Here is a 17760-nt window from a genome sequence, read left to right as displayed (position 1 = left end):
AAGGCTTTGTGCATGCACAGAGGATTAAAAATCAGGAAGTACCGGCGTCCGGGCGGGTGGGCGGAGCCTCACGCTGCCGCCGCTACCAGCTCATGCAAGCCAGACAGATTTCACCACTGCTTTTGGAGACAGAGAGCAGCCCCCAAGTCTTTCTTAATAACCCCAGCAGACATTTAGGTGCCCATTAAGAAAGATTGGGCCAAACTGAGGAGGCCACCTTTCAGAAATGCAGATTTGGTAATCCATTCAAGACAGGATATTTTGAAACAAAGGCAGGTAGGATTAGCCTTCACTAGAGATCCAACATAGGGGCAAAGCCATTAAGTCACAATAGGAATTGTCTAACACTCCTTCAGAACACAGGCCCCTTCATTGCATCACCCCCATCAAGCTTCAACCAAATCTGGGAGCTCAGGCAACCTATGGAGCCCACTATGACCCCTACATAACCCCTACAACAGCCAATAGAATACATGTTCTACCACAGGAACAGGAAGCTCAAGTGCAAAGCTCAAGAGAAGGTATAACCCCCCCCCCAACTCCATGTGGTCAGCTGCACAGAATCACATGTGGTTCTGCTTCACCGTTAAACCATCTTTCCAATCAGACTCCATATTTCCAGGGTCTTTCTCTCGGCTTGGAACTGAACCAGATGGATATTTCTTCCCACAGAAATTGAAGTTGATTCACAGTTTAGGAAATTGGCATAGGAAAAGAAAATCTCGAGACCCCCCCCCAAATGTGAGAAGAATGGAATGTTCCAGAATTGTAGTTGATACCAAATCCCCAACACACAGTATATCAGCATTTTGTAAAAAGTTGGAACAATAGTAATAAGACACCACATATTCCAAATCTTAAATGACTTTTAAAAAAAAAAAAAAAATTGATATTTAATATTGGTTCCTAATTTCTCTTTAGAACATTTCCATGTCTTCTACTTCTCAAGTTCTGTGTAGTTTTTAAAACCTGGCACTATTATGGATAGGCACTATTATGGGTAGGCATACCTTTCCAAGATATGCCAGAATTTCCAAGATTTCCGCTGCCGATGGCTGCCGGTGAAATGCTCTGTAATGGTTTCTTTATTTTTTATTATTCTCTGCAATTCACTACGGATTTCATACTCAGGAGACCATCTGCTAAGAATCAAGCAATGTTTCTTTAAGGAGCAGCTTTCTGAGACCTCTTACACACACTGTCTTTACAAACGCGGAAGAGATTCTAACACAGGAAGAAACAAATTCCCCAGAGCAATGGATTACCAAAAACAAATGGCTTCCTTCCCCACCCAAGCGGGCTTCTTGCGTGGCTCCAGCCCGCGGCACTAATGCACGTCCATGATCCGTAGCGCCTGGCCAGCTCGGGCACCCCAGAAGAGCAGCAGCAGCAGGAGGGCAAGGGGCAGGAGCGGCCGGCCAGCCGGGGGCAAGGTGGTGGCGGTGGTTCTCTTCCGGCATCCCAGCCGGAAGCGGCAGTGTGAGAACCGTCCTCGTCACCGACTGGCCAGTAGCTCCTGCCCCTCGCCCTGCCGCTGCTGCGGCTCTGTGTTGGTCTGATGATCCGAAGGCCGCCTTCCCTCTCTCCCTTGTTGTTCTTCTGCTTTCTGGCCCACGCATCTGCCCAATACTTCCTGAAAGCCTTAACCGCCTGGGTGCCTTTAAAGCAAGGCTCCGGGAAAATATTGAGGAGCCCAGGAAGGATCTCTCTCTTGCCTTGCCGCTCTTCCTCTCTTAAGGTTTCCGGGGGTTCCTTTCGTCGCCTTTACTTTTCTTCCAAGAAATCGTGACAAGGAAAGGCTTCGTCTCCTGCCTCCCACATCCACCCTCCCTTCCATGCATTGATAACATTGTGCATTGTGATCCTCAATGGTGATCAGGACATGTTCTCCGGGTTTTGCTTCTTTTTAAATGGAGGAAAGGCCTGCTGGTGAGTTAGGGTTGAGGGAAGCAATCTCTCCATTCGAGATGGCCAGCTGGCCCTTCCCATTCAGGAATGCTGCGCTGGGCAAGTTCACCCCACTGCCCCTTGCAGGCCTACCTGCTCTCGCTCCTCTTCTCCACGACCTACCTGCAGACCATTTGCTCCTTGGATGCCTCGAGCCCAAGAAGCTGAAGAGAAAGGCGGGTTCCCTTCCTGGAGGATTAAGTGGATAAAGGCACTTCCTCTCCAGCTTGCAAGGGCTCTGGCCACTCCAGGAGTTCAGGCGGGCTTCATTCCGCCACCTTTGTGCCCATGGAGAAGCGAAGCAGCCGGCCTACTTTCGCTTTGGGTCACTCCAACGGAGGCACCTGTTTAGTTTAAGTGCTGGGTCCCAAGCAGAACATGGAGAGGGGTTTTTCAGTGGGGTTGGGAGAGAAAGAGGCTCGTCGGGCTCCTTCTGCCTCGCGTGGAGTAGGAGTCGCAGTCGGGTTGGTTCTTCGACCGCAGGAACTCCCTTGCGAGGACAGAGGTGGGGATTTGTTTTGTGTATTGAGGCCAAAGCGAAAGCACAAAAGCCAGCCTGGAACTGATGAATTTCCCTGCCTTTTCTTGCTCTTTCTGGGCCCAGCGAGAGTGGGGATTGATTTTCTTCCACCCCTTTGCCACAGGAAACTCAAAGCTCTTTTTGGAGGGAGCGCAAAGGGAGGAAGTTTGAGTAAATTAAGAAACTTAAAGCGACCGGCCATCCAGGGGCAAGGGGGCAGCGGTGGTTCTCCAGTATCCTGGCCGCAAGCGGCAGCGTGAGAATTGCCCTCGCCCACAGCTGGCCGGTAGCTCCTGCCCCTCGCCCTCCCACTGCTGCTCTCCTGGGGCAGTGGGGCTGAATAGGAGCTGAGTCCGCACCAGAGAAACCTCTGTCTGGCGCCAGGGTAAGGCACGCGTTGGGTGGGAAGCAGTCGCGCTCCCTTGGCAGACGGGGCAGGCGAGAGGGCGGCAGCCGCTCTCCAGCATCCTGGCCGCAAGTGGCAGCGTGAGAACTGCTCACACCTGTGGCCGGCTGGTAGCTTCTGCCCCTTGCTCTGCCATTGCCACTGCTACTCCTGGGGTGGTGGGGCTGCACAGGAGCTAAGTTCACGTTGGAGGAATGTCTGTCCGGTACTAGGATAAGAAGCACGCTGTCCAGGAAGTGGGTGCACTCCCTTGGCAGAAGGGGTGGGAGGGGGGACTGCGCTGGCTTGTTTTTGATGGCAGCCTGGGGTAGGCGCTTCATTGACACTCTTCCAGTTTCTGGCATGTGCATGCGCTCTGGCCCGCTGGCCTTTGTGCGCAAATGCGTGCCAGAAACTTGAAGACTAAGTGGCCAGCGGAAACTGGCTTCTCTTCTGGTTTTCGGCATGCAGGCACATGTGTTTTGTGTTTTTTTCCCTTGCTTCTCTTCCTTTTTGCAAATCATTAAAAGTTGACTTTAAATGTGATCAGATTAAAGCGAGGGTGTCAAACTCAATGCCCAGGGCCAAATCCGGCCTGTAGGGTGCTTAGCTCTGGCCCGCGGGGCCATCCTGGAAACAGAAAAGGACCAGACCACGGTGCCTCTGCCAGTGAAAACGGAGCTCGGAGGGACCGCTTGCGCCCCCACCAGGCTCCATTTTCCATGGCAGAAGGCTGCAGGAGGCCGTCGCGGATGAAAAGAGGGCACAGGAGGGCTCTGCACGCCCCCCCCCCCCCCGCTCCATTTTTGCTGGCAGAGGGCCAGTAAAACAAACTAAAAACAAAACAAAAGGAGAAATGTTTCCCCTTTGGCATTTGAGGATACAAGAAGGGACAGGAAAGGAGAAAGGGAAAGAGGAAAGACAAAGAAAAAGAAGGGAAGATGGGAAGAGTGCAAGGAAGGAAAAATAAGGAAAGAGGGGAAGGAAGAAGAAAGGAGAATTGAAGAGGGAAGGAAAAAGAGGAAAAGGAAGGAAGGAAGGAGATTATAATGAGAGTGAGGGCAGGTCTGAGGGGAGTCCTGCCTTAGCAGTTGGCCACTACAGGCACCCCTGACATGCCCATCATGGCCACACACACTCCGGCCCTCTGAGGTCAAACACAACCCTGATACGGCCCTCAATGAAATCGAATTTGACACCCCTGGATTAGAGGCTCAGTTAGATGGGAGCAAGTGGAACTAGATAAATGACAAGAACATAGAGAACAACCCAATACTAATGTTGCCAGCCTGGCTGTATTCAAAAGCCCATTGTCAGGTTCCAAAAGTCTAGGAAAAAAATCAGCACACAAAAGCAGTAACCAAGTTTGTTTATCCTGATATTGGTACTAACTGACCACCTTAAAGTGTTACAGGAAGGAATCTTCGTTGGAGCTGACACTCCGTGCTCCCCATCACCTTTTCAGCAGCATAGAGCTCCACCCCAGTGCAATCACTCAATTATCCAATTACCCTGTATCCCCCCTCTCCCTCCCCAATGCATCACAAGCCGCTTCAGTTGTTCCACGCTGCTTCATCTTTCCTTAAAGTGACAGATGGTGATAAACTGCTTCAGTGCATGACCCTGATGTCATCTAGCATGGGCTGGGAAGTCAAAGGGAGAGGCATGCCTCGGGGCTGACGACCCAGCAGAGCAGGCACACAGGAAGGGTCGTCGGCGAAAGTGTGCAGCAGAAGAACGGCAATCCCCACATGAATGATATAGCCAGCAGGTGCCATCGCTGACTATTAGGGGTGAATCTTTGCCCCCCACAGAGAGGGCTCGCAATCTGGGTGTCCTGGACGCATGGCTGTCTTTTTGAAGAGCATATGACGGCCGTGGCCAGGGGGGCCTTTTATCAGGTTCGCCTGATTCGCCAGTTGCAGCCCTTTCTGGACCGGGATGCCTTGCGCACAGTCACTCACGCCCTTGTCACCTCCCAGCTGGACTATTGTAATGCTCTCTACGTGGGGCTCCCCTTGAAAAGCACTCGGAGGCTCCAACTGGTCCAGAATGCGGCCGCGCGGGTGGTTATGGGCGCAACTCGTGCCATGTGACACCCCTCCTGCGCGAGCAGCACTGGCTCCCAGTGGTCTTCCGGGTGCGATTCAAGGTGTTGGTCATCACCTTTAAAGTGCTCCATGGCATAGGACCCGGGTACCTTCGAGACCGACTTCTGCCACCAATAGCCTCCCACGGCCAGTTCGCTCCCACAGAGAGGGTCTCCTCAGGGTGCCATCGGCCAAGTTATTCTGGCTGGCGACACCCAGGGGGAGGGCCTTCTCTGTGGGAGCCCCAGCCCTGTGGAATGAACTGCCCCCGGAAGTGCGTAAGATCTCCGACCTCTGGGCATTTCGCTGTGCACTCAAGACCCTGTTGTTCCGCCAGGCCGGGCTATCAACATAATTTTAAATTGGGTGTTTTAAATTTCTGGGGTTTTAAATTGAGCCAAATTATTTAATAATTTTAAATTATTTTAATTGATGTTTGTCTTGTGCTTTTAATAGGCTGTACACCGCCCTGAGTCCTTCGGGAGAAGGGCGGTATAGAAATAAAATTATTCTTATTCTTATTCTTATGAATGGTGACCCCAAGTACTGTTGTAGGGCTGGGGCTGACACCCATGTTGCAGAATGAGACCAGGTTGCATATATTTTTCTCCCACAACAAGGAGGGCTCAAGACTTGCTTTATTTTCAGGCAAAAGTTGGAGGAGGCAAACCCAGCTGCTTGATTCCCAGTATCCACAGCTGCCATTCAGGCCTGACATATGGGCCTATCGAGGAATTGCACAGATGTCAAAGGAATGAGGCTTCAGAGTGCCTCCCCAGACTGGGTCAATTTTTACATCTTTTGATCCGTCGGCCAAGTGGAAGTTGAACGTTTGCACAAGGTTGCTAAAGAACAGGAAGAGCTCTGTCTTTGCCAAATTTTCTCCCAAACATGCTCGATGACCTAGGAATGGAGAGGAAAACAACAAATCAGTGCTGGCAGTGACTAATTAGGGAAGAAGTGGGGAACAAGGCCCCTTTATGATTTGTGGGCTTCAACTCCCAGAATTCCTGAGCTTTCTCAGGAATTCTGGAAGTTGAAGTCCCTCACGGCTGTCTCAGGAATTCTGGGAGTTGAAGTTCCTCACAGCTGTCTCAGGACTTCTGGGAGTTCTGGGATTTAAAACACTCTTGGTACAGATTACTATTCAGTGAGCAATGTTGACAGTAGCTCTATCTTTCAGGCTCCCCATAATCAGAAGGCATGTCCATCACTAAATATATGTTTATAGCACTGTCTAAGGGGTGAAACAGGAACAGTCAATAGCAATAGCACTTAAAACTTATATATCGCTTTACAGTGCTTTACAGCCCTCTCTAAGTGGTTTACAGGATCAGCATATTGCTCCCAACAATCTGGATCCTCATTTTACCAACCTCGGAAGGACAGAAGGCTGAGTCAACCTCGAGCCGGTTAGGATCGAATTGCTGAACTGCTGGCAGTCGGCAGTCAGCAGAATTGGCCTGTAATACTGCATTCTAACCATTGCGCCACCGGGGCTCTAATGCATCTCATTAAAGAATCAATGAAAATGTTAGCAAGTTGAACGAGCACCTATAGAAAATGGGATGAAAGCTTCTGGGCAGGTGAAATTCCCGTCCTTGTCAAGGAAATGGTTTGGGTCGAAGGTGAGGGGTGCCTCCCATTCGTTGGGATCATACAATGCCGACGCCATGTTCGGGAAAAAGGTGGTGCCCTGTCAAAAAGAGAAGGAGGACTTAAGTTTTGCCTTTCACCCTGAGGGAAGAAAAAAAATGGTTATATCTGCTGGCAACGAGGCCGAAGTGAGAAATCCCTAGGAAATTTCATCATCGATACATGTCTTTAAAGAACACTCTTCTAAAAAATACAAATAGGCTTAGAATTTAGAATAACAGAGTTGGAAGGGACCTCAGAGGTCTTCTAGTCCAACCCCCTGCTCAGGCAGGAAACCCTACATCACTTCAGACAAATGGTTACTCAACATCTTCTTAAAAACTTCCAGTGTTGGAGCATTCACAACTTCTGGAGGCAACTTGTTCCATTAATTAATTGTTTTCACTGTCAGGAAATTTCTCCTTAGTTCTAGGTTGCTTCTCTCCTTGATTAGTTTCCACCCATTGCTTCTTCTCCTGCCCTCAGGTGCTTTGGAGAATAGCTTGACTCCCTCATCTTTATGGCAGCCCCTGAAATATTGGAACACTGCTATCATATCACCCCTAGTCCTTCTCTTCACTAGACTAGACAAACCCAATTCCTGCAACTCTTCTTCCTATGTTTTAGCCTCCAGTCCCCTAATCATCTTTGTTGCTCTTCTCTGCACTCTTTCTAGAATCTCAACATCTTTCTTATATGATGGTGACCAAAGCTGGATGCCGTGTGGCCTTCCAGGGCCTTATAAAGTGGTATTAACACTTCACGTGATCTTGATTCTATCCCTATGTTTATGCAGCCTAGAACTGTGATGGCTTTTTTTGGCAGCTGCTGCATACTGCTTTAGGTTAAGCAACAGTCATTATTTAAAAAAAAAAAAAAAACGGGATCCTATTCTAATAAACCTAATTTTTGGAGCTGAATTTGGCTGATCTAAAAAAAATTAAGCAGGTTGGGATGATGGATGAGATGAGAAATCATCAGGAAATCTATCTGAGCTCAATGTCTGTGGAGATTCTCAGTCATCCTGGTTATGGTTGTCCCAAAAGTGCTTTTTCAAAAGGCAACTGGACTTTCTTTGTTTTTGCTTGAAGATATTTCGCGTCTCATCGAAGAAGCTTCTTCAGCTCTGACTTCCCCACCATCCAGTGGGGAATCAGGGGAATGACTAATCGTGATTCATGTGTTTGGCAACTGGCTCACAATTACGATGGTCGCAATGTCCTGCCGTTTGCAACCTTCACTGCTGGCTTCTGACAAGCAAAGTCAGTAGGAAAGTTGACAGGAGTTCACAAATGTCAATCATGTGACATTGCACCTAATGACTGCATAGAATTCACCTAATGAGCATAACAGGAATTGCCAGGATCGCCGCTGTAAGTGGACGGGGTCCCATGACGTTGCGCTTAACAACAGAGTCCTCGGTCCAATTACCATCGTTAACCAGTGACTCCCTTTATTGCATGTGCTTCGTTCTAGCAATAGGGGGAGGAGAAGAAAAGAAGGCTTCAGATCAGAGGGATTCGATTACCTTTCTAATGTGAAACTTCTGGATCTTTGTGTCTCTTATGCAGAATTTGGGTATTCCAATCGAAATGATGTTGCTAAAGCGCTGGATTTCGTGAATCACAGCATTTGTGTACGGAAGTTTCTTGCGATCCTCGTAACAGATCGACTGGCCCGGTGTTAGGAGGGTATCTATTTCCTTTTGAACTTTGGCTGTGGAGAAACAAAGATTTTGCACATTAACTAGAGCTAGGATTGAATAAGCATCCAGGAGTTGTCCCAGCTGTCCATGGTCTATTAATGGCAGAAGCTCAGCCTAGCAGGAGGGAATGATTTAGACCAGGGGTGTCAAACTCGATTTCATTGAGAACCGCATCAGGGTTGTGTTTGAGCTTGGGGGCTATGTGGGCATGGCCAGGGTGGGCATGGCTGCGATGGGTGTGCCTGGTGTGGGCATTTTTTTTAATTTTTTTTATTTTTTTTTATTTTGGATTTATATACCGCCCTGCTCCCGAAAGACTTAGGGCGGTGAACAGCCACAGAATAAAACACATAAATACAAAAGTTTAAAATAGAATAAAAACGAATTAAATAATTTGGCTGAGATGAATTTAAAATACCCAATAATTTAAAAACAAATTAAAATTTACATTTAAAAGGGGAAAAGATTTAGGCCAGGCCAGCTTGATGAAATAAAGTCTTGAGCGCGCGACGGAAGGTGCGCAGATCCGGGATCCTCCGTATCTCCGGGGGGGAGCTTGTTCCAGATCGTAGGTGCCCCCACAGAGAAGGCTCTTCCCCCTAGGGACCGCCAGTCGACATTGTTTGGCCGACGGCACCCGGAGGAGCCCCTCTCTATGGGAGCGTACTGGCCGGTGGGAGGCTATTGGTGGTAGCAGGCGGTCCCGTAGATAACTAGGTCCTAAGCCATGGAGCGCTCTAAAGGTGATAACCAAAACCTTGAAGCGCACCCAGAAGACCACGGGGAGCCAGTGCTGCTCACGCAGGAGAGGTGTTACATGGGAACGCCACGTCGCTCCCATAACCACCCACGTGGCCGCACTCTGCGCCAGTTGGAGCCTCTGGGTGCTCCTCAAGGGGAGCCCCATGTAGAGAGTGTTACAATAGTCCAGGCGGGAGGTGACGAGGGCATGAGTGACTGTGTGTAAGGAGTCCCGATCTAGAAAGGGATGCAACTGGTGAATCAGGCGGACCTGATGAAAAATCCTCCCGGTCACGGCCGTCAAGTGCTCTTCTAAAGACAGCCGTGAATCCAGGAGGACGCCCAAGTTGCAAGCCCTTTCCGTGGGGGCCAATGATTCGCCCCCAATATTCAGCGATGGCACCAGCTGACTATATCGGGATGTCGGAAACCACAGCCACTCGGTCTTGGATGGGTTGAGCCTGAGCCTGTTTCTCCCCATCCAGTTGGTATGACCAACTCGACATCACTAGTGTTAGGGACACCAGTGGGGGAATCCATTGTTTCCAGTAGAGGAAGGTAAGGCCCTTGCTGTCCCTCTCAGGCCACACGGAGGCCCCCCAGATTGTGGCGTAGGCTGTCCAGAGCCCTAGGCAGTGGAGGACAAGCACACAGCCTGGCCCTCGAGCTCCCAGGGCATGGGGGACCCCACAGCCCAGCCCCATTTCCCTGAGGGGGTACCCAGCTGCACTTCTCAAGGCTGCTGCTGCTGATCTCACTCTCCTTGGCCAGGTTGCTCATGGTGGGTGTGGAAGGGCCAAGTGCATGGGTCAGAGGGAGGCCCACTCCCTCTCCATGCAAGGAGACCCAGCTTTGTAACTAAAGCATCCACAGCGATAGGATGGGAGACCACCAAGAGAGGCCAGGAGGAGAGGGCAAGGGGATGGTGAAAGGGCAGCAGGGCTGTTGGTGGCCAAGTGCTAAGGCAGGACTTTCCTTCCTTCCTTCCTTCCTTCCTTCCTTCCTTCCTTCCTTCCTTCCTTCCTTCCTTCTTCCTTCCCCTCTTTCCTTCTTTTTCCTTTCTTCCCCTCTTCCCTTCTTTTTCTTTGTCTTTTCTCTTTCCCTTTCTCCTTTCCTGTCCCTTCTTAGATGCTCAAATGCAAAACAGTTTTCCTTTTGTTTTGCTTTTAGTCTGCTTTGCTAGCCCTCTGCCAGCGAAAACGGAGCCCCAACCGCCAGGCTCCGTTTTCGCTGGCAGAGGCCTGCGGGCCGGTCCTTCGCTGTTTCCAGGGTGGCCCCACGGGCCTGTATCCAGACTTCTGGGAGGCCCGTTTTTTGTCCTACCAGAGCCTCCGCGTGGGCGCTGCACTTACCTGGCATCCAAAACGGGCCACGTGGAGACTACTGGGAGGGGCAGGGCGGGGTAAGCCAGTCCTTGCAACTACCAGTTCAGCAAACCAAATGTAAAATTAGCATCTGATTCACACAAACTGGTCCAAACCGGCTGAATCTCACTCCTGGAACCAAGGTTGTTCCCACCAGGTACTGGGGAGGCATGGACTGAAGCCAGCTGGAGTTGGGACTGTGACCTGCTTGGGTCATGTGATGGAATTGTCGACTGGGGGGAGGGGGGGAAAATCTTTGATTTCTAATTTGGGTGGGGTCTTCAGAATTGGGTTTTCACCCGATGTGCCAATATGAGATGCCTAATAAATTTGGACTTTGAGGAGTGCCTTGGCCTCGGAGTTTTGATTGCATTGGGTTTGTTACTTGAAACCCTGACTGTTATGTAAATAGGTTTGTTTGGCGGGAAGTTTGAATTAACTGACCCTCAGCTGATTGGCTGACCACCACAGCTGCAAGGTATATAAAGGGAGCTGGCTCCCCTGGTCAGTTGCTGGATTCTCACCATATAATAAAGAGCTGTTGTCACTAACTACTCTGGCTTGCTGCGTCCTCATTCACCCAACTTAACATTGGTGACGAAGGTGGGATTTTGAGGCCAGAAGCAGAGGAGAGCTGAAGCCACACTCGAGAGAAAGAGCTGAAGCCACGTTCAGAGAAGGGACCAGAGACCGCAACCGAATCCAGCCAGGCGAGCGAGCGGAGCACAGGAGAATCCCCGAAACGATGTCTGCCTACACCCCGCCAGCGCCTTTCGACCCCAAGGAAGAGAAGTGGGGATCCTACATGTCTCGGTTCGAGTGTTTCATGGTGGCAAACGACATGCAAGGGCTACCGGACGTTCGGAAGAAAGCCCTGTTCCTGAGCCACTGTGGGCCAAGGGTCTTCGACACAGCCGAAGCATTGTCGGAGCCGAATTCGGTCCACAACATTTCCTGGTCGACGCTACAGACCCTGCTGAAAGACCACTATGCACCAACGCCATCGAAGTACGTCCAACGCTATGAATTCCGGCAACGGCTACAGCAGGAGGGCGAATCGATCAGCGAGTACGTCGCTGCCCTGCGTAAGGCCGCAACCCAATGTGAGTACCGAGACCTCGATGAGATGCTCCTAGAGCAACTAATTTGCGGAGTGAGAGATGGCCGGCTCCAGAGAAGGCTGCTTGCGAGGTCAAACCTGACCCTACTCATCGCGCTAGACGAAGCCAGAGCGCAAGAGTCGTCAGTAAAGGCCGCCGAGAGATTAAAGAGCTCCCACCTAACCAAGACAACGCAGAAAACGGCGCCAGTGCATCGGGAGGCCGTGAGCACCGCGAGCGAGGGGGAGTCTGAGGAAGAGGTCTACCGCACCGAGCAGTCCCGCACAGCCCGGAGGGAGCCCAGAGACGGATGCGCCAGCTGCGGAGGGTCCCACTCACGACAAAACTGTAAGTTCAGGGACGCCGTTTGCCGTGCCTGCGAAAAGAGGGGCCACATCGCGAGGGTCTGCAGATCGAAGGCACACCAGAGCTACAGACCACGTGGCCAATCTGCCCAATCCGAGACGGCACCACACCGAAGGCCCAACAGGGATGGCGGAAACCGGAAGGGCGCGAAATTCGAAGACGCTGGGGCCTACACCATACGCATCGCACAGACCTGCACCTCGCCCGGAGAAAAGACCTACACCACGGTCGAGATCGAGGGACGGGAGTGCCAGATGGAGATAGACACGGGATCACCAATATCCATCATGTCTTGGGAGAACCTGAAGAAAGCCATCCCCAGCGTACACAAGCGACAGCTCCAGCCGCAACAACGCAGACTGAAGGACTACCAAGGGAACCGCATACCCGTCGAAGGCAGAGGCGAGTTCCAAGTCCAGTACAGGGAGTTTACCGAGAAACTGCCCCTCACCATCGTCAGCGACAACCTCCCCAGCCTCCTGGGCATGGACTGGTTCAGGGCCCTAGGCATGGGATTCACCGGAGTAAGGAACGTTCGAAGCACCCTGAAGGAAGACCTGATGCAGGAATTCCAGGACGTGTTCGACGAAAGACTTGGCAAGTATGTGGGGACCCCGATTTCGTTTAATCTAGACCCCAATATTGCACCCATCCGTTTAAAGCCTAGGCGGGTACCATTTGCCCTGAAGCCCAAAATAGACATTGAACTGGACAAATTAATCAAACAAGGGGTGCTCGTTCCAGTCGACCACGCCAAATGGGAGACCCCAATTGTGACACCGGTCAAGCCGGACGGGTCAGTGCGCATATGTGCTGATTATAAATGCACAATTAATAAGGCCCTGCAGCAGAGCGCCTATCCGGTGCCCGTCGTTCACCACCTATTGCATTCCCTGGGCCCCGGCAAGATTTTTGCAAAACTCGATCTTGCGCAGGCGTACCAGCAGCTGCCAGTAGATGGCGCTACCGCGGAAGCACAGACTATCGTAACCCACAGAGGGGCCTTCAAGTGCACCCGCCTGCAATTCGGAGTAAGCGTGGCCCCCGGACTATTCCAAAGTACCATGGAGCGGCTACTACAGGGGATCCCCGGGGTAGTACCCTATTTCGATGACGTGCTCATTACCGCTGACAATGAGCACCAGCTAAGAGAACGGCTGAGGGAGGTGTTAAGGAAATTCAGGAATGCAGGACTCAGAGTAAAACGCAACAAATGCATGATCGCAGTCCCCTCAGTCGAATTCCTAGGGTACAGGGTAGATGGCACAGGCATCCACCCCACAGAAAGCAAGATCAGGGCAATCCAAGAAGCCCCCACCCCCAAAGACAAGGCAGAGCTACAGGCCTTCCTGGGACTATTAAACTTTTACGCCATTTTTCTAAAAGACAAGGCAACAGTGGCAGAACCCCTACATAGACTGTTAACCAAAAAAGCCACTTGGAAATGGGGGAAGGCCGAAGACAGGGCATTCGCCGGCATTAAAAAACTGCTGTCAGCCGAGAGTTTTCTGATCCAGTACAACGCAACGCTTCCCCTTGTTCTAGCATGTGACGCGTCCCCGTTCGGGGTGGGAGCCGTCCTGAGCCACAGACTCCCGAATGGACTAGAGGCGCCCATCGCATACTACTCCCGAACTCTATCAAGTGCCGAGCGAAATTATAGCCAGCTCGACAAAGAGGCCCTAGCCGCCGTTTCGGGAGTGAAGAAATTCCACGAGTACTTGTTCGGGAGAGACTTTGAGTTATTCACAGACCATCGCCCGCTCCTGGGTCTCCTCGCGGGAGATCGACCAACCCCGGCAGCACTTTCGCCCAGGATGACACGCTGGGCCATTTTCCTCGCAGCATACTCTTATCGCCTGGTACACCGACCAGGGGCGGACATGGGCAACGCGGACGCACTCAGCTGATGCCCACTACCCGACAGTTTAGAAGACCCCACACCCGGCATCCCCATCCTGCTGATAGACGTTTTGGACTCTGGGCCCATCACATCAGCCGAGGTTGCGAGAGCCTCAACCAAAGACCACGTGATCCGGACAGTCGCAAGTTGGGTTATGAGGGGGTGGCCGGAAAGGATTGGGAGCGGGGAATTTAAGCCATTCACGGGAAAACAGGACGAGTTGACAATGCAAGGGGGTTGTTTACTATGGGGCGATCGGGTTGTTATTCCTTCACGCTTAAGGGAAAAGGTTCTAACGTTGTTGCATGAGGGGCACCCAGGGATTGTAAGAATGAAGGGGCTAGCCAGGAGCTACGTCTGGTGGCCCAGCATGGATACAGACATTACCGAGTGGGTGGGGAAATGCCAGCCCTGCCAAGAGTCCAGATCAGACCCGCCAACGGCACCCGTGAGAGAGTGGGAAAGACCCCAGGGACCCTGGTCCAGAATACATATTGACTTTGCAGGCCCCTTCCATGGACAGACCTTCATGGTCGTCGTAGACGCATTCTCCAAATGGTTGGAGATCAAGCTAATGAAGGCCACTACCACCGACGCAACCATTAGAGAGCTAAGACAATTATTCGCCACACATGGGTTACCGGACATCATAGTGTCAGATAACGGGCCACAGTTCACCGCAACACAGTTCGAGGGCTACTTAGCGGGACTTGGGATCAGACACGTCCTTTCTGCCCCGTTTCACCCGGCTAGTAACGGACAGGCTGAGAGATTTGTTAGATCAGCAAAGGAGGCCCTTTCACGCTTAAGCCCCGGGGACTGGCAGGAAAGGGTAGACAAGTTCCTACTAGCCCAGCACTCCACACCCTGTACAGCCACAGGCCGAAGTCCGGCCGAACTATTAATGGGGCGGAAACTCCGGGGAATACTAGATAGACTCAACCCCAATTACTCCCCAGAGGTATTCAAGGGGGGGGAGAGGAAACTTAGAGAGTTCACCATAGGAACACCGGTACACGCCAGAAACTATGGACAGGGCCCACTCTGGGAGGCAGGAACAATCACAGAAATCACAGGCCCCAAGTCATACCGGGTAGACATGGGGGACGGGAGAGTTTGGCGCAGACACATTGACCAATTAAGAAAACGGGTAACCACAAACACAGACGAGGCATTAGACGACCCCATCTCCGACCACGACTACCAACCAGAGGCACAAACCACTAGCCCAAATAGAGCGGAGGACTTAGCTGAGGATTCTGGTATCCAGCGCCGCCCCATCGAGGTAGTCCCAGCAGCCGAAGAAGTCGCCGCCCACGAGGAGGTCCCGGAGGCCTCATTGGCGGAGCAGGGAGAAACAGAAAGTCCCTCCGACCTGCCCGACGCCGCCCCTCCGACTGAACTGCGCAGGTCAACTAGGGCTCGTACACGCCCTAGTCACCTGAGAGACTTTGTATGCAAATAACACCCCAAGTGACTTCTGGGAGGGGAGGAGTGTTATGTAAATAGGTTTGTTTGGCGGGAAGTTTGAATTAACTGACCCTCAGCTGATTGGCTGACCACCACAGCTGCAAGGTATATAAAGGGAGCTGGCTCCCCTGGTCAGTTGCTGGATTCTCACCATATAATAAAGAGCTGTTGTCACTAACTACTCTGGCTTGCTGCGTCCTCATTCACCCAACTTAACACTGACAATCACATGATCAAAATTGGGGCCTTTCTTTGCAACTGGCGTTGCTTTACAGTGGGTGCAGCCCAGGGGTGAAATGCTCCCGGTTTGGACCGGATCGCCTTATCCGGTAGTGATGGAGGCGGGTGGTTCGGAAAACTGGTAGCAAAAATCCCTGCCCCCACAATGGCCAGCTGAGCCACGCAATCATCAGAGGCTTTTTTTTTAATTTTTAAAAGCATTTTTTCTACAACCTCTTCAGCCGAAAAAATGCTTTTAAAAATTAAAAAAAAAGCCTCTGATGATCGCACGGCTCAGCTGGAATCCTCAGAGGCTTTTCAAAGCATTTTTTTCTACAACCTCTTCAGAGGTTGTAGAAAAAATGGCTTTAAAAGCCTCTGACGATCCCAGCTGATTTGCCTGATCAGCAGAGGCTTTTTTTCTTTTAAAAGCCTCTGACGATCCAAGTTGCCTGATCAGCAGAGGCTTTTTTTTTCTTTTAAAAGCCTCTGATGATCCAAGCTGAGTTGCCTGATCGGCAGAGGCTTTTTTTCTTTTAAAAGCCTCTGACAATCCAAGCTGAGTTGTCTGATCAGCAGAGGCTTTTAAAAGAAAAAAAGCCTCTGCCGATCAGGCAACTCAGCTGCGATCGTCAGAGTCTTTTGAAAGCATTTTTTTACAACTTCTTCCCTGAAGAGGTTGTAGAAAAAATGGTTTTAAAAGTAAAAAAAAAAAAATTGGCCACGCCCACCCAGTTACATTACCTCCCCCCACCAAGCCACGCCCATAGAACCGGTAGTAACAAATTTTAGATTTCACCACTGGTGCAGCCTCCTGGGCTCATGTGATTTGCAATCTTCCCCAGATGCCTTCTGACAAGCAAAGTCAATGGGGGAAGCCAATGTGCTTAACCACTGTGTGATTCATTTAATGCCCAATGGTTCACTTAATGACCATGGCAAAAAAAAAAGAAGGTCTTGAAATCAACTCGCCTAAAAGCCATCACCCAGAGAAGAGTTCAAGTCCCGTTTGTGATCGCATATCAAGGACTACCATTCATTCAGCGGGCTTAAACTGGCGACTGAATTAACTATTTTTTAATTCCACTTTTTTTTCATGTACAACCGAAAATAGTGAATATACTCTAATACTCCTTCCTCCTCTTTGGAGATTTTTAAGAACCGGAGGTTTTTAAGAAGAGACTAGACAGTCACTTATCTGAAAAGGTATAGGTTCACCTGTTTGAGCGGGGGGCTGGACTAGAAGACCGCCAAGGTTCCTTCCAGCTCTATTCTATTCTATTCTATTCTATTCTATTCTATTCTATTCTATTCTATTCTATTCTATTCTATTCTATTCTATTCTATTCTATCTTATTTTCCCCAGAACCACAACCCTGGGATTTGGGCTGAGAGAGTGACTGGCCCAGAGTCACCCAGTCAGGTTTGATGCCTAAGGCAGAAGTAGGAATACCAGTTTCCTTGTTTCACACCTGGTATCTTAACCACTAAAAGTTAAAGGTTTCCCAGTGAGTCATGTCCGACTCTAGGGCATGGTGCTCATCTTCCGTTTCTTGGCCGAAGGAGCCAAGAGAATTTCTGTGGTCGTGACCAGCATGACTATATGCTGAAGGTGCACAAAACATGGTTACCTTCCCAATTGAAGTGGTACTTATTTATCTACTCGCACTTGCATGCTTTGGAACTGCTAGCTCGGCAGAAGCTGAGGCGAAGGACGGGAACTCACCTGTCCCACAGAATTCAGGTCTCGAACCTCTCCAGCTGACAAGCTCAGCACCTTTAACCATTAGTTCTTAACCACCATTTGGTCTTAACCACTAGACCAAACTAAATAAGGGTTACCATATTTTTCGGAGTATAAGATGCACCGGAGTATAAGACGCACCTTAGTTTTTGGGGAGGAAAATAAGAAAAAAGCTGATTGGCAGGTGGATCGGCCTCCCGGAATACCCCCAATCAGCTGTTAACAGAGGTGAATTTTAGCAACAGGTTCCTTGGTTGTGAGCTCTGTGCCTTGCTTTTTTTTTTTGCTTATTTTTCTGCCTCTGAAACTTCTGAAACGCCATTTCAGAAAAAACTTTATTTTCTGCTTCTGAAAGCCTCCGAAACAGAGCTTCAGAAAAAAAGCCTCTGAAGCTCTGTTTGGGGGCTTTTTTTCTGAAGCTTCGTTTCTAATGCTTTTTTCAGCCTCTGAAACCTCCGTTTGAGAAACTGGGCAGGGCTACATTCAGAGTATAAGACGCACCCAGATTTTCACCCTCTTTTTGGGGGGGAAAAGATGTGTCTTGCACTCCGAAAAATATGGTAGTTCTCAG

At 50.5% G+C, this 17760-nt stretch overlaps 1 protein-coding gene across 1 annotated transcript in view; it reads right to left on the bottom strand.

Moving 5' to 3' along the window:
- Positions 1–5666: 5666 nt before the first annotated feature.
- The window catches only part of LOC139317866 (cytochrome P450 2J2-like), a 43428-nt gene continuing 31334 nt past the window's right edge, over positions 5667–17760 (bottom strand). The window contains exons 7-9 of the mRNA XM_070944990.1: positions 8106–8293; positions 6497–6638; positions 5667–5845 (exon numbers count right to left, since the gene is read on the bottom strand). Of these exons, the coding sequence (XP_070801091.1) occupies positions 5667–5845; positions 6497–6638; positions 8106–8293 (509 nt within the window). The remainder of the gene's footprint in view (positions 5846–6496; positions 6639–8105; positions 8294–17760) is intronic.

Source organism: Pituophis catenifer, unplaced genomic scaffold, assembly GCF_029215685.1.
Source record: "Pituophis catenifer annectens isolate HBS135680 unplaced genomic scaffold, rPitCat1.0.hap2 SCAF_6, whole genome shotgun sequence".
Lineage (NCBI taxonomy): Eukaryota > Metazoa > Chordata > Lepidosauria > Squamata > Colubridae > Pituophis > Pituophis catenifer.
Note: the sequence above shows the minus strand (reverse complement) of the source record. Positions and strands in the feature narration are given on the sequence as shown.